Consider the following 14,960-nt stretch of genomic DNA (forward strand, 5'->3'; position numbering starts at 1 on the left):
GGATGGTGATTTAAAAATTTCAGAAACACTAGAGCTCCGGCACAACACTCACAAAGACTACTGAACATTAAAATGCATCCTTCTCTTCTCACAGTCACCCCAAAACTCTTCAATGGGCAGATTAAAAAAAACAGGTAGACACCATGTGTTTTTTCCTAAGAGGAATGCTGCATTTATAAAGAAAAAGAGACTTGTTACTTTTGGTTAAATTTTCTAATTTAAATAAAATGTGATTATGGAATGAAGTTTTCTCTGCATACACATATATCAGGGTGATTTTAAGATACTTTTGTTTAAAAAAAAAAGTCCCAAAAACGGTACATTGAGTCAGAGGTTGCAGATCTAGTTAAAGGCTTCAATTTTAAAAGTACTGATAGGATTTTAGAACAAGGGTTATGACTTTATGGGGAGTGACCCTTGCTGATGAGCAGAGAGGGAATTGCCTGTGATAAAGCAAGGAGTACATAGAGAGAAATAGAAGCCAAAAAGTGATGAACAGTATTTCTCTCAGTCACGCTTTTAGCTCTCTTCCAGCTACATCTACCTATTGCTTTGTTACTTTATTCTCAAAGGGATGGGAATCTTGTCTTCACGGATGGCAAGTTCAACAGCTTGAAAAATGTAACTCCAAAGGCCATTTAGGCTAAGAGGAGAAAATTTAAAGTAGAAATACCTCAACTAATGGAAAAAGGTTGTTCTGATCAATCAGTCATGCCAGTGTGATTTGCAAGTTTGTAGTTTCAGAAGAAAACCTGTGCCACAATTGTGGTAGCAAGACAGCCACAGACTAAGGGTAGGGAGCAGCAGTTCTGAAGAGGACAAGTCTGCAGTCAGGCTTAGGGCAGCGTTGTTTCAGTGTAAAAATGTGCATGTTTTTTTCTGGACACTCTGGTTGATGATGAGTTCAGATTCAACATAGAAATGTGAGACTATATGTGTTTTGAGTCAAATAGTAAAATTTACAGAACAGCAAAATAATTAAAATAAGTCAATATAAATAGGAACAGTTTAGTTCCTCTTTGAAATTATTTGCATAATTTTATGGTACCACTGGCTGTCTTTTATGGCTTTTTTTGCTACACATTTAGCTGTCTCATCTTCCAGAATCATATTAATGTAGTTATTTTCAAAGGAAACCATTTCTTCTCAGCATGCTTCCTTTGTGCATATTGAAGCACAAATAATACGAACAACAACTATACAGTGCACTTGAATTATTCTTCTAGGACAACAAAGAAGAGATAAGCAGGGACTCCTAAAATCTGTTTCTTTCTGCTGATTTTTGTGGGACCCTTTGTTGTAACTTCAGAAAGAAGAAATTCAGCACAACAGAGCACATATAGAGAATTTCATGATTTTCCTTTGCAATAAGGGAGAAGAATAAGGAAGAATAAGGAAGAAGAGTTATTTTGTCTTGGGTTTGGGAGTGAGGCTGGGTCAATTTCTCTGCTTTCCTCTACCAGAAAGGAAATGAGTGATTCTTCTTCTAATATGTTTCCAGCTTCTGACAAATGTCTGGCCTGAGACTCTGGAGCAGAGTATTCCCTGCTCAGGAATTATAGGCACTTCGTTCACTGTCTTTATCATCCATGCACAAGAAGTAAGCTAGAAGCAGTTAGTCACCTGTCATCCCTTTTCATATCTTCACACGTCTTTGATTGATGACCTGTCAAATGCCAGCTAGATTCAAAGATTTATTTTTAAACTCAATTCCCCATGTTTAAGTACATTATCAATTATCTGTCATTTGAAGCAGAGACTTTGTTATGACAGATCTGGACTTCTAGTCACACCATGCAGAATTTTACATCCCTCTAGCAATGCCTTTTAGCTACTTATACTCTATGATTTGGAAAAACAACAAAAGCAAACAAACAGAAAAAAAAAAATCCCAAACAAGCATTTGATATCCTTATGTTAATTATTGTCATCTATCACCCTCTGTGTTATACACAGTGATATGGCTACAGTATGAAAGCCCAAAAGCTGGCTTTTAAGCATACGTCTTTATTTCTGCATATCAATTCTCAGTTTCTCACTGAGTCATATAGTGTTTTCCAGATTATAAAATCCTGCAAATAGCTATCAGATTGACTGCCACATTAAAGTTCTATTTCTCTGAAAAAAAAAAAAAAAATCCCTGTTTTTTCTTGTATTTTGAGTCTCGAGGGGTTTTCTTCATGCTCTGGACTCCAACATTTTTTGATGGATTATTTCATGAAAGTTAGGTACTAGTGATCACATACACAGCTATCAACTGCCTGCCTTTGAAAAAAGACTGCTTTAAGAGTGATTTACTGTGTAATTTATATTCCTGATGAATGCTGGAAATCCCATGGCTTCTGTGCTTAAAAATGTTAAAAGCATTTTCTCCATTGAAATAAGAATTAAATTTAACAAAACACACTTTAACAAAAAGATATGTGCAAATACCTTACCAAATTCCTAGTCATTCCCTCACTAAATAAATAATGATTTCCTTGTAAACTGAGAAAACGACATGAAGCACAGCCTATGACAATTAACCTCATTAACGTAATTCAAATATCTTAGGTCTTTAAAATTATTAAATGTTCCATTGTGACTATCAAACATTTGTCTTAAATTCAGGAATAATGAACCCAATAGTGCTGCAATTTAATCCATTGGACTTTATCAAATCAAGCAGGTTTCTATTCTTGGTCATGTTACTGCTCACAACCTGGTACCATTACTGCATTTCCTTTAAAGTTGGGAGTTTGTTAATTTTATTACTGCCTCTTTTGATTTGGGCCTTTTTCTTTTAATGTGCTTTGTTCTGACAGTAAGGTAAGTCTTGTAAAGGCCATTAATTTGAGCTTTTTAATTGATTAGGTCTTTGCACATCAGCTAGAGACTTACCACTTTATAATCTTTTACTGTAACACGGCAATTTTTTTCTTGCAGCCTACCCCCACTGGGTGGAGAAACTTAATGATACACAGTTAGACAGTGGAGATCAGCTCCGATGGGAATGCAAAGCCACTGGAAAGCCAAGGCCCACATACCGCTGGCTGAGAAATGGAGTTCCTCTCTGGCCACAGGTACACTAGACAAGGAGTCACCTGGATGTGGGATGCTTCTCCCTTCATTCAGATAAAGTCATTTAAAGAAAGTACTGAAAAGCCCTTCAGAAATTAGTGTTCGGTTAGTGCAAAAAGTATGACCATCACATTTTCAACTCAATTTGTTCTCTGAAAGTAATAGAACTCATCATGAAGACATTAAAATGGTTCATTGTAAGACTTCTAGGATGTAAAGTGTTTTAATACAATCACCTGATATATTTTAGAATTAGACAGAAATAAAATTTTCTTTTAAAAGACCACTAATGACATGGTCTGTCTTTTATTTCATTTTTCTCTTTCTCTCACTGAATCATCAAAGCATCACCCCACATCATGTGGGGTTTTTGCCTGATACCTTTCCATTTTATAGTCTCAAATTATTTGGAGTAAAGAAGTTTTGTAAATTTATTTAATCTATTTTTTTTCAGATTAAAATAAAGCTGTTTGATTCTGGGAGAAAATGTCTATATTTGCAAATGAACTCACAAAATGAATTTATTAATATGAAAAATGTAACGTCTTCCTTTTCAGCAAGTGTCCCTTCTATCTCTTTGTGAACATCAACCAATTATGCAAACAACCATAAAGGAAACATAAAAACAGTTTACTTTTGAAGCTGTGAGGCACTGAAAATAAGGTTACTCTATTCATTTCTGCCTTTTTAGATGGAGCTATTAGTGCTGAAATTGAAGTAATTTAAATATCTCTACTTTTTGGTTCTCTGATTTTCCAAACCATTAGTTTCTCCAGGCTCTGAAATTTCAAAATAAATTTTACTTTGAGCTGGGTGAGGGCTTACAACAAACTGAATTTTTTATCACCATCTCCTCTCCATTCCCAAACAATTCATGCCTTATCAATTTTAACTTACAGCAGCTGTAATAATGAAACTTAGAGTTGTTTTATAGAAGTTCAAATTAGTCATATCATTGCTTCATGAAATACTTACTTCCATAAACTGCTATTGATGTCCCTTCTCTTCCAGTTGTGGTAATTATTTTCTACTAGTGGGCCTTTCAAATAAGAAATCTGTACTAATAATGAAATCAATTGGATCCTTTCATTCTTACTTATGCAAGCAATCTTTCATATCTACTTTTACGAAAATAGCACCATGACTGAGACCAAACATTTATTACGTATTTGAAGATCATTAGATATATTACATCCACAAAGGATTTCTTGCCTCCTTATAGATCCCAGGATGAGCTGCTTTTAAAAATCATGTGAGGGTAACAGCAATAAAACAACAAAACAGAAAAAAAGGAAGTTTAGAATATAATGAATTTAGTTGGAAAATATTTACTGTCAAATATTCCTTGACTTTTTATTCTTGTAATTTCTTGTATAACAAGAAAAAGGTAAGCCGAAGAAAATTTGTTGCTCAGTTTTATTTTAAGTCTTTTTTTGTCACTTCACCTTAAGCTAATAGCACAGCAATTTTCCAGTGCCTCTTGGCTTTTATAGAATAATATTCTTTTTTTTTTTTTTTTTTAATTCTATTACAGAGCAGGATTGAGATGATTAATGGTGTTCTGATGATCCACAGTGTGAATGTTTCAGATGCTGGAATGTATCAGTGCTTAGCAGAAAATAAGTATGGTACAATTTATACCAGTGCTGAGCTGAAGATTTTAGGTGAGTATTGGAAAAGAATAAGCTATTCCTTTTTCTCCTTTTGAGAATTAAATTTTTTCTTAGACTGCTTTGACAAGGGACAGCTTCTGCCAGTCCAAACAGCAGAGCAGATAAAAGTAGTTTCTTTTTATTCTTGTTACTTGTGTGGAGGTGAGTCCTTTGTTGCTCCAGATAGCATAAGGCCTTCTGTTAACCAAAAACTTTCATTCGTACACAACTGACTCAGTGACATTTTGTGAATATTTCTATTACAAGGCTATTTCAGTTCAAATAAATGGAAAAACATTTTTTACTCCCTCAAACGTACGTGCAGGAGATGAAATTTAAAGGAAGTAAATGTATTTCAATCTCTTTTAAAATTAACTTATTATTTCTATTTTCGCCATCATTCAAAGGTGATTATGCATGATTTTAGTTTCAAAAAACTTCTTATGAAATCACCAAAACTGATTGAGTAATATAAATGACATACTTGGGTGAATATCCTCCACAGAAAAACAAATACACTATATAACATTACCTGGAAATATGATAAAAAAATCATAATCCAAAAGTTGAAGCAGGCAGTTAATGAAGAAAAACTTTAAGAACTTTTCAACACTCTAATTTTCCTTAAGGTGAACTGTAGCAACATCCAATGGAACAATGGTGATAAGTGCCCTTCCAGAGGATTAAGAGAGATAGGCATGTAAGACTCATATCATCTTTATTAGGGTATGATGTAGAAAGAAGAAAAGTGCCCATCAAAGTCATTTAATGACCATATTAGAGATTGGACCTGCACATGAGAATCATTCCTATAAACTCCCAGTCAAATGCATAACAAAGTTATAATTGCAGAAATATACTGTATTTCAGCTAACTTTTAACTCTTTTGGCAAATTACCTTTCTAGTACATTTCAGCTATTTTGTAGCTGGCCAACATTGGAATTTCACTGATAAGTCTTAAAATCATTTCTTTATATCCATAAAGTTAAAGGCCAAGACCAGAGATTCTTCTCTTTTCATCACTTTTTTTTTTTTTTGGTCATTTGTGATTTACTCAAGCCTATTGGCTACAGCCTTCTTTTCTCTTTTTTTTTTTTTTTTTTTTGTGTGTGTGTATCTGTTATAAAATAGGTATACCTAGTATGTCAGGTAGTTGCACACTTTCCTTGATGTTTCTTAGTATCAGAAATAGACCATGTATATTGCTGCAGTAAAATTAGCTTTTCATTTTCTCACTTGTAAGATTGTACCCCTGTAAAATTTTAACCATAATATTGTATTAAAGAAGCAGTTGTGTTTAATTTGCTGCGTTAACAAAGGGGAAAGAACAGAATAAATTGTCCATGTGAATATCTCTGGTATGAGGATTAACTGAAACAATGGTAGGAAATTCATACATATTTGAGGCAATGAAGTGTAATGTCCTGGTTGGTGTAGCAGAGATAGGGGCCTTTGGCTTTGCAAAAGTAGTTCAAGAAAAACACAATCAAATGTGGTTACTTGAGAACTTATGCCCCTTCTTGGTGTGAAATTACAGTAATTAGTGTCATTTGTAATGGATTTATTAGCTTATCTTTTGCTTGTAAATAATGAAACGTCTTAAAAAGTTAAATACTGAGATCAAGACATGGCTACATCTCTTTTATTAAGAATTTCTCATATTTAAATTCCCAGTATTCAGGCAAATATAAGAAGTGAAAGCAATAAATTTTCTCTAACACTAATATTTGTTGTATGCATTAACTCTAGAGAGTGCCTTTTGGATAGTTGTGGAATTAAAACTTTGTTTCATTTTGAACTATTTTCCTCTAACAAGTTTTTGACAAAAAAAGGGATGGGAAAAGTGTAGCTAAAACACGTGTATAATTTAATTTCTAAAGTTGCTTGATTTCAAAAGCAATTTTACTCTAATTTGCTGATGTGAAAGATTTCTCAATAATCTGTAGCTGGATTAAGTTATAAACCTACCATATGATCCTGGATGCTGATTTCAGATGTTTTGTAAAATTTCGACTTTGACATAACAATTTCAAAGAGAAAAATGGAGATTCTATTCACAAACCCAAATCTATTTTACTAATCTTCTGTTAGAACACAATGAAACAGAAGGCTCTGATTGTTCTCTGTGGAGTTAACGTACTTGTTTTTTAACAGCTTCAGCTCCCACTTTCCCTCTCAATCAAATAAGGAAAACAATAATTGTTACCAAGGGCCAAGAAGTTGTCATTGAGTGCAAGCCACAAGCCTCTCCAAAGCCAACCATCACCTGGAAGAAAGGAGACAAAGTGTTAAGGGAGAATAAGAGGTCAGGAGTCTGTTCGGTAAACTAAATATTGTGTTTGCATGTTGGATTCTGTGATACAGTATGAAAATGCTGCAAGTGACAAAAGCATGCTGAAAATTAGCCTGGGTATGGCATAATTATTTTGTCAAGCTGATTTGTTTGACAGTAGTGACTTTATGGTTTCCACAATATTGAAATGAAAAATCTTAACATTGTTCAGGGATGCAGAGAGGTGAAAAAGTGTTGCTACTTTGTGGAGTTTTGTCTCTATTTTCTGTTATTAATTTCAAAAACCTTTCAATTAATTATTCTGTAGAGGTACTACAAATTTATTTTTTGTGGGTATCTAAAGCACAGAAGCTGAAGTATTCAGGAACACATAAAATATAAAATGTGCTTATTCATTTGAAATAATTTTAATAAGGCATATTTACAGCTCAATCACAATGAAAGTCTATGTAAGAATATCTTTAAAATGATTCACGGAAGAAAAATATAATTCCATTATAAGATTTAATTATACTGGTAATTTCTATACTCAGCAGCACATCCGTTTAACAGATTGTACTTGATTCAATAAGTTCTGTCCAGCTTTGTATGATAAAAGTGGTTTAAGCACTGAAGGTAAAATGCCAGATGTAATTGCACTTTGCAAGATTGCTTATCTGTACACTAGAGTAATTTTGCCACTCTGCACATGGTCTTTAAGTACAAAGAGCAATCTTTTCCTCTTTCTGGTAATGTGGTGTGTGAATGAACCATTTAAAATGACTAATGTGGTATTAATCAGAAAGACAAAAGCAAGCCCCTCTTTTGTTGAATATTTGCAGCACTGAAGGAAGCAGTAGAGTGCATCTGTCCTCATTAACTGCAAAAGCTATTTTGTTGAAGTGCACTGTATTTTCATGTCAAGACATTTATTTTGTTCTGAGAAGGAAAAATGGCCAACTTCTTGTACCATATTGAGTTATTTTGTTGAGGGGGAGAGAGCAAAGCAGCATTATATACAACATTTTACTAAAAGGAGTGAGTGGTATCATTTGTATTGACAGTATGGCAGATTCATATTACAAAGGACCAGAAAATACAAAATATTGTGACACTGATTTCTCTATGCTTAACCTACACTGTTGACACTTATCACTACATGACCTTTTCCTCTTATCTCCACAAAATTCACTATGGTTTCTCTGATCACAGTGTGTAAATTACATTTTAATCCAAGACCAGTAAAGCATTTTGGTAGTTGCTTCATGTCTGTCCAAACATAGCCTAACTGAAGTTAAAATCTTATGAAAATAGATCTGGAGTTTCACTTTTTGGTATTGGTAGCTTTTGATACTTCCTTGTTTTGACAGAGGCTGGAACAGGAAATGGTGAAACATGGAAAATGAAAAGCTGGTTGAACTCTTTCAGATATCTCAAAGAAGAGGGTTGCATTCAACTTAATTTTTTAGTCAGCTGTTCAAGGATTATCTTGTGTCATTCACAGCAGTTTCCCAGCATCTACTGTTTATAGTGGGGTGGGCATGAGAGGAATATTAGTTTCAAGGGAATTCAGCTCTGCCTCTATACAGTATACATAAAAATAATAGAGTGCCTTTGAAGAGAAGGTGAGGAAGCCTACTGTGATTTGTGAAAGGAAGTGTAGAGCAATGAAGATAGCATGTCTCTTTCCATACTGTGGACACTCTGAGAAGGAAGGATCTTAGTTAAACATTTTTAAAAGGAATAAACTGACATTGCAAACATATCAGTATACTTTAAAAATGGGCTTCTTCATTGTCGACAAAAATCCCAGCAAAAAGAAAACTATTAGGAACTGTCATCTGATGAGTTTTCATGGACTATTAAATCCTTAGAGATTAAAAAAATAAAAATTTTTAAAATAGCAAAATAAATAGCAACAGTCTGGTTAATTAATAAGGAAGGGCAAGGGTAGAACAGCATAATATTTGTTCTCTTTTCTGTCACAGCTTTTTTTCTCTTCTAAAGTGCGTGTATTAAGTGCACTTTGTGTTTAAGTTTTGTGAAGTCTGTGAGCCCAGAAAAGGATCGTTTTAACATCAATGAAAAAGAGATCTTCCTCTCTACAGCAAAGAAAACATTTCACTTGACCAGTAGGTCTGCTATTATCTATTCCATGTCTTCCAAACTCTCTTTCCCCTTCGGTGTTTTTTATACAACAAAAGCTGGTTGAAAGAAATACCTATGGCAGCATTTCCATAAATAACTCAAGAGAAGGTTGATTGTTCATGTGGGACTTGGGCTGAGTACAGTTCTCACTGCAGTCAGACCTTGACTCAAGCTCAAACTCCTGGAATTTAATGCAGTCTGAGAGCCTCAAATGTTTCAGATTCATTGGAAAGCCATGCACTTGGGAGTATAACTCTGGAAAGCCTTCACTAGCCTCATTTCTTGGTCTCTTTTACCTTCAAACAAATTATCCAATTAAAGGCCTTCATAGTACAGCCATGATAGGCTTGAGCCCCAGAAATCATTTAGAGCAGCAAGGTAATTTGGTTCCTCTTGGAAATCATCTGCATATTGTAACAGGTCTCCTCAATTCAGTTCCAAATGAGTGGGAAGTCTATGAGATGGGTCCAAAAAAAAAAATTAGGATATTCAGTTATATCAGTTATTGTATGTCAGTTATTTGCTGACAAAAAGCATGGCTCCAAGTTTTATAATCTCAAAATATATTAAATCTGATTAAATTACTCCTGTAGAAAGATAGTTATTTAATAAAGTTTCCAAAGTGTTTGCAATTTATTCTGTTAACCATAGATAAAGATCAAGAATGGATGCAAAACAAATTAAATAAAATACATGATATTAGAGATCTTTTATGCAGAAGACTAGAACTTCCAAAGATCAAGGCTTAGTCTGTGGAGCTTACTGATACAAGACATTTAATGATCAGCATTTGAACAGAGTTCAAGTCTCTTTCATATATCATTATCTCAGTGAGTCATTAAGACATTCAATCGAAGATAATTTCATAAAAATTTCACCTAGCAGTTAAAAGAAGAGAACTTTTATTCTTCTATTTTGGAATTAGAATACAGCTGAGCACAACACCAATGTAGGTAGAGAACATATTTAAGCTGCATATTTTCATTAATCACCTCACAATAATTAAAATTTGTAACTATCTTGACTAACCATTTGTCTCTGTACGCTGTTGTCTAAAAGGTTGGTAGAAGATTTTGTCTCATTTATGGCAGGCAGTGATAATGTATGCTCTGGTTATTGATTTGAACAATATTTTGATCCATAAGAATTTGTAAAGAACTTTGGAATCTTTTAGTTCATCAGTAGTTTTGGTTTTATAGGAAAGGAGATTATATTGGGATCAAAGTCTGAAAAAAAAGTATTTGCTTTGATTTTTATTAAACAGTTTGGTTGGAACTTTTCTTTAGAACCTAAATAGGAAGAATTAGGCACTTGGGCAAGAGCTCACTGACCAAAAAAATATTTCTGAAATATTTCAATAAAAGTGTAGCCAAAAAAGTGTAGCCAAACCATCACCTACTACCTTAGCATCAGCTTCTAAACAAGACCAAGAGCCAGTCCATTCAGACCACAAAGCCATCCAGAATCCTGTATATAATCAAGCATTTTTGTCTTACATGTCAAACTAAAAGAAAGAATTTTTTGTAGACCATAAATGTTATAATGCACACTAGAATGGACCAGAATTTGGTGTCTGTTGCATCAATAAAAATCTCGAGTTCTACTAACAAAGTCAATGATTAAATTCAGGACAAACTTTATTATTATTGCTATTATTATTATTATCAGTTCCTGTGTTTAGGCATTGGGTATTTTATAATGATTTATGGCTGCATAATTTTTTGTGAGCCAATAATCCATGAGCTGCAGTCTTTTTCTCCACTTTCTTAAAGACACCTTCTTTTCTTGTCTAGGTTGCCTTGTGGTGGTGATTGCAGTTGATGTTTAAACAGATACACCTGAGTAGTCAAAAGGGTTGAAAAGTCCTATAAGTCCTTTTTCATCTGTTTTTGTGCTTTCTCATACAACTAAAATATTCTCCTCATTAAACTTATATTAATTTTTTACTCTAGCTCATTATTTCCATTATATATCAATTAATTTAAATTAAAATAAAATTATTTGAAAGCACTCTAGCAGTGAAAATGTTCTCCTTAGACTCAATTTTTTTTCTTTATTAAGACTACCAAGTAATTAAAAAATGAAAATAATAGTAATTTAAAAAGCATAGTTTAACCAAAATATGTGTCACTGAGGAAGAAAGCACAGCGTAATCAAGAAAAGGGTAACTGAGGGAGCAGGACTTTTCAAGTCCCAATTCTATGCTGCTTTATTTTGCTTTTGTTCTTTTCCTTTTGAAGGTTCTCAAATTTGAATGCATTTTTAATCACTGTTTGTTTTGCACCATAATTTGTGTGCAGATTAATATTTCATCTTAAAAAAAAATCAAAGTATAATGATGACCTAATACCTGTGTATTCATTGGTAATGTAGCTCTGTGTTTATGGATTTTTTTACTTTCCATACGGCATGGTGGCACAATCGAAACTTTCTCCTTCATCTCACAGAACAAGCTGTGCAGAAAAACATTAAGAGTCTCTGAAGGTCAGACTCACCATAGATCACCAAGAGCAGAACAATGCCAGTCTCTCTGTGGCCATTGTGTAATTGCTCATATTGATCCACCTATGTCCCAGATTAACTTTTGTTGAAGACCTAAATACACTAAGCATTTCTGTGAGGAAAATAAGTGGTAGCAAAACTCCACCTGCCACTTCGAATCAGTCACTTTTCCTATGGAGAAATTAGCTTTCTGTGTTCCACTTGTTTGAAGGAGTTCTGGATATAAGATGAGAAAACTTGGTATGTTAAAAAGCAAAGGGAATTTTAGATATTTTGAATGTAATGGGCTGAGTTTGGCCAGGACACAAACTTCAACAGCCTTATTCTTGAAATACACAATCGCAGTGGTAATTTTATTGAATGCAAGTGGGTAAAAACGTTTACCCTTTTTCTGAATGGTAGAAAAGTATTACAGAAAAGCAGTGAGTCGCATGGAGCTCTGGATAGCACCTGGTCCACTCCCAGGATCAGACCAGTGTCAGCGAGAACAGATTACTTAGGGCCATGTCTAGTCAGGTTTTGAACAACTCCAAGGAGGGAAACACTGCAGCCTATCTGGGAAATTTATTCCTACTAGAGTTAAGCACTCCTACAGAAAAAACAAAACACCATGCCAAAAAATCCAACCTCCCCTCCCCTTTTAATATTTAAATGGAATTGATGTTTGCATGGAATTGCACGTGTTTCAGTTTGTCCCCATTGTCTCTGTCCTGTCACAGGGCACCACTGAGAAGCATCTAACTATGTCTGCTTACTTTATCCCTTCGGAGTGGGTGCATCAGTCAATCAGTGTCTTTAACAGCTGGGAGGCTCTGGTCTGTAATAAATATGGCCATATAGTGAATTTATATCAATGCTTCTTCCATGACACATGAAATTCTCCATCCAGATTTGTGCCAAACCTGCCTGGCCACCAAAACTCAAAAAATAGAGATGTCACTTCCCCATACAAAGCCTGCCCAGTGTGCATTGCCATGTTGCAAAGTTCCTTTCTGTTTGCCATATTCTTCATTTACTGTGTGCCTCCCCTGAGGTCGTTGAACTGTAGAGAAGACTGTAGAGGCTGTGCTTTGAACATCAAAGTACTAGATATCAATAGTAAGTGCTCTGATAGTTATTCCCTTAATATTACAAATAAAATTAGTGGATACTGAAAAGAGGGAGATGTGGTTATTTGTGAAGTTACTGGACATTAAAAATATGGAGAATTATTTATGAGGAAATTTTGTCTGCATAGGTACATGAGTACAAAATTGCAAGCCATACATTGACCTGTGAAGAACAGAACACTAAACAGTGCTCATTAGATGGGAATCATTGTCTATAGGTACTAAATTTAGAATAAAGACACTGGAGGGAACAAAGTGTTCAAGCTGCAAGTAACAATACAAGAGGGAATGAATTGAGGCTGCTACAGTGTTGCCTTGAACTAAGCTTGCTTTATTTTGCTTTCTTTCCGTTGTGTTTCCGTAACATTCAGCAGCTGTAAAAGAAGCCAGAGAAAAGAAAGAGAAGAAAGAGAACTTTTACTGGGGCATTAAATTCCAAATACGAATATCATACAAAGACACAGAGATATCTAGTGCTCTTGCTTTTTACTTACCTTCAAGGGAATGCTGAAATCTTTGAACCACAGAAGTAGCTGTCCTGTATGGCTAGATATTTCATCTGTCCCACTTCGCTATGTAATTAGTGGAAACACATAGAGCACTTAAACCTAAAAATATCATCATTCAAAACCTTTGAGAACCAGAAGACTATAAAAACATGTCTCTTTCTAACTCCTTCATTTTCAGTTTTGACAGGTTCTTATTAGAGTTTTTCTCTTCACTCCACTGTATTTAAGGACCTGTCAATGTTTTCATTATAAGTTCCTATTTTAATAGCTTTTCAGCTTAATTACAATGGAAAAAATCAAAGGAAAAGGAGGGTGCTTCAGAGCAGCAGCAAGAAGAAGATTGAGTTTGTAGGCAAAATTTGTATTCTGTTTTATAAATCTGTATTCTCCTTTGGTTTGTACATGTTGTGTTATGCTTTTGAATATGAACACGTAGCATAGGTATATATGATATGCTTTCTTCATAATCATGGTGGTAGCTTTCAAAAAAAATTTTAGTTCCATCTAAATGTGGTTTGTTTCATTTGTTTGAACTGAAAACTATGGACTGTGAAGGCAAAAGAAAATATATATGTAAAATGGATAGAAAATTATTCTGAATCTCTTTTTTTTTTTTTCTGTTTGTCAATTGGTCCCTGATTTGCACCAGGCTCAATTTGTTCTTGGCACAAGCTTTCTTGTATTTGTGCTATCACTCACACAGACAGCAGAGTAGCTCAGCCTACTACCATTTCAGTTTTTCATAAGAAAAGAATACCCTTTATTTCCTCATAGTAATGCAATATCTCTGGAGTTACACCAACTACAGGGACAATCTGTTAAGAAGTTTGAAGATTTACTCCAGTTAAATATCCAAATAAAATGACTATTTAAGTTTTAATTAGTTTAATAAATAACATTTCCCACAGAATACTAAATATTTTATTGTTTCAATCCAAGTGAATTATTATCTACAAGATTCTACATGACTTCTCTGAACTGCTTTTCTCCCCAGGAATGGTATTCAGGACAATATGTTTTATTATTTGTCCTTAATACAGTACTTAATATACACCTGTGTAGGCATTCACTGACCCTTTTTAGGGAAATAGGTTTTGATTCAAATCAGAAGTATATGTTTAGGTAACAGTGCAATGAAGTCTACATTTTAGAAATACATTCTCTTCTTCACATGTTGGCTTGATCTTTGAAAAAGTGTTCCATCACATCTTACCAATTTTGAGCTCAATCAGGATTTATTTGTGTGAAAATAGATACACAGTTCCCTACAATAATCCCCACTGCCATCCAGTTGTTTTGGCAAGTCTTTTAAAATTACCCTTTTATATCTATCTGGCACATGTGGGTGGTTTGGACCTCTTCAGGTACTTACAGACTGAAGAGTCTGTACATGAGGAGGAGGTGAGTTCCACCTTGTAGGATTTTTTTTTTAGTATTTCCATGAAATTGCATTTCCCTTTTTTTTGACTCAGTTACTGAACTGCAAGTATTCCATATATATTCCATAGCCCTAATTAAACGAAAAAGCTCAAAAGCTCAATCATTTTAAGTTGCTGACAACACAAGATATTTGATCTGCTGTCTATGCCTTGAATAACTGCTGACAACAAATTATCATTTGAGCAAAAAGTTCATGAATTTTGATTTTAACTATGATTCATTTCTCTGTTGTTGCTATAAATGGCCACCTGTTTGTTCACCACACTG

General features: G+C 34.2%; 1 protein-coding gene across 3 annotated transcripts in view; it reads left to right on the plus strand.

The window, feature by feature from the left end:
* The window catches only part of CNTN5 (contactin 5), a 598,136-nt gene that overhangs the window by 473,868 nt on the left and 109,308 nt on the right, over window positions 1–14,960 (plus strand). For all 3 annotated transcript variants that reach the window (XM_066175731.1, XM_066175732.1, XM_066175733.1), the window contains 3 exons: window positions 2,926–3,062; window positions 4,595–4,724; window positions 6,868–7,018. In XM_066175731.1, the coding sequence (XP_066031828.1) occupies window positions 2,926–3,062; window positions 4,595–4,724; window positions 6,868–7,018 (418 nt within the window). The remainder of the gene's footprint in view (window positions 1–2,925; window positions 3,063–4,594; window positions 4,725–6,867; window positions 7,019–14,960) is intronic.

Source organism: Chamaea fasciata, unplaced genomic scaffold (genome assembly GCF_029207755.1).
Source record: "Chamaea fasciata isolate MVZ Bird 193981 ecotype frontalis unplaced genomic scaffold, bChaFas1.0.hap1 SCAF_2, whole genome shotgun sequence".
Taxonomy (NCBI): domain Eukaryota; kingdom Metazoa; phylum Chordata; class Aves; order Passeriformes; family Sylviidae; genus Chamaea; species Chamaea fasciata.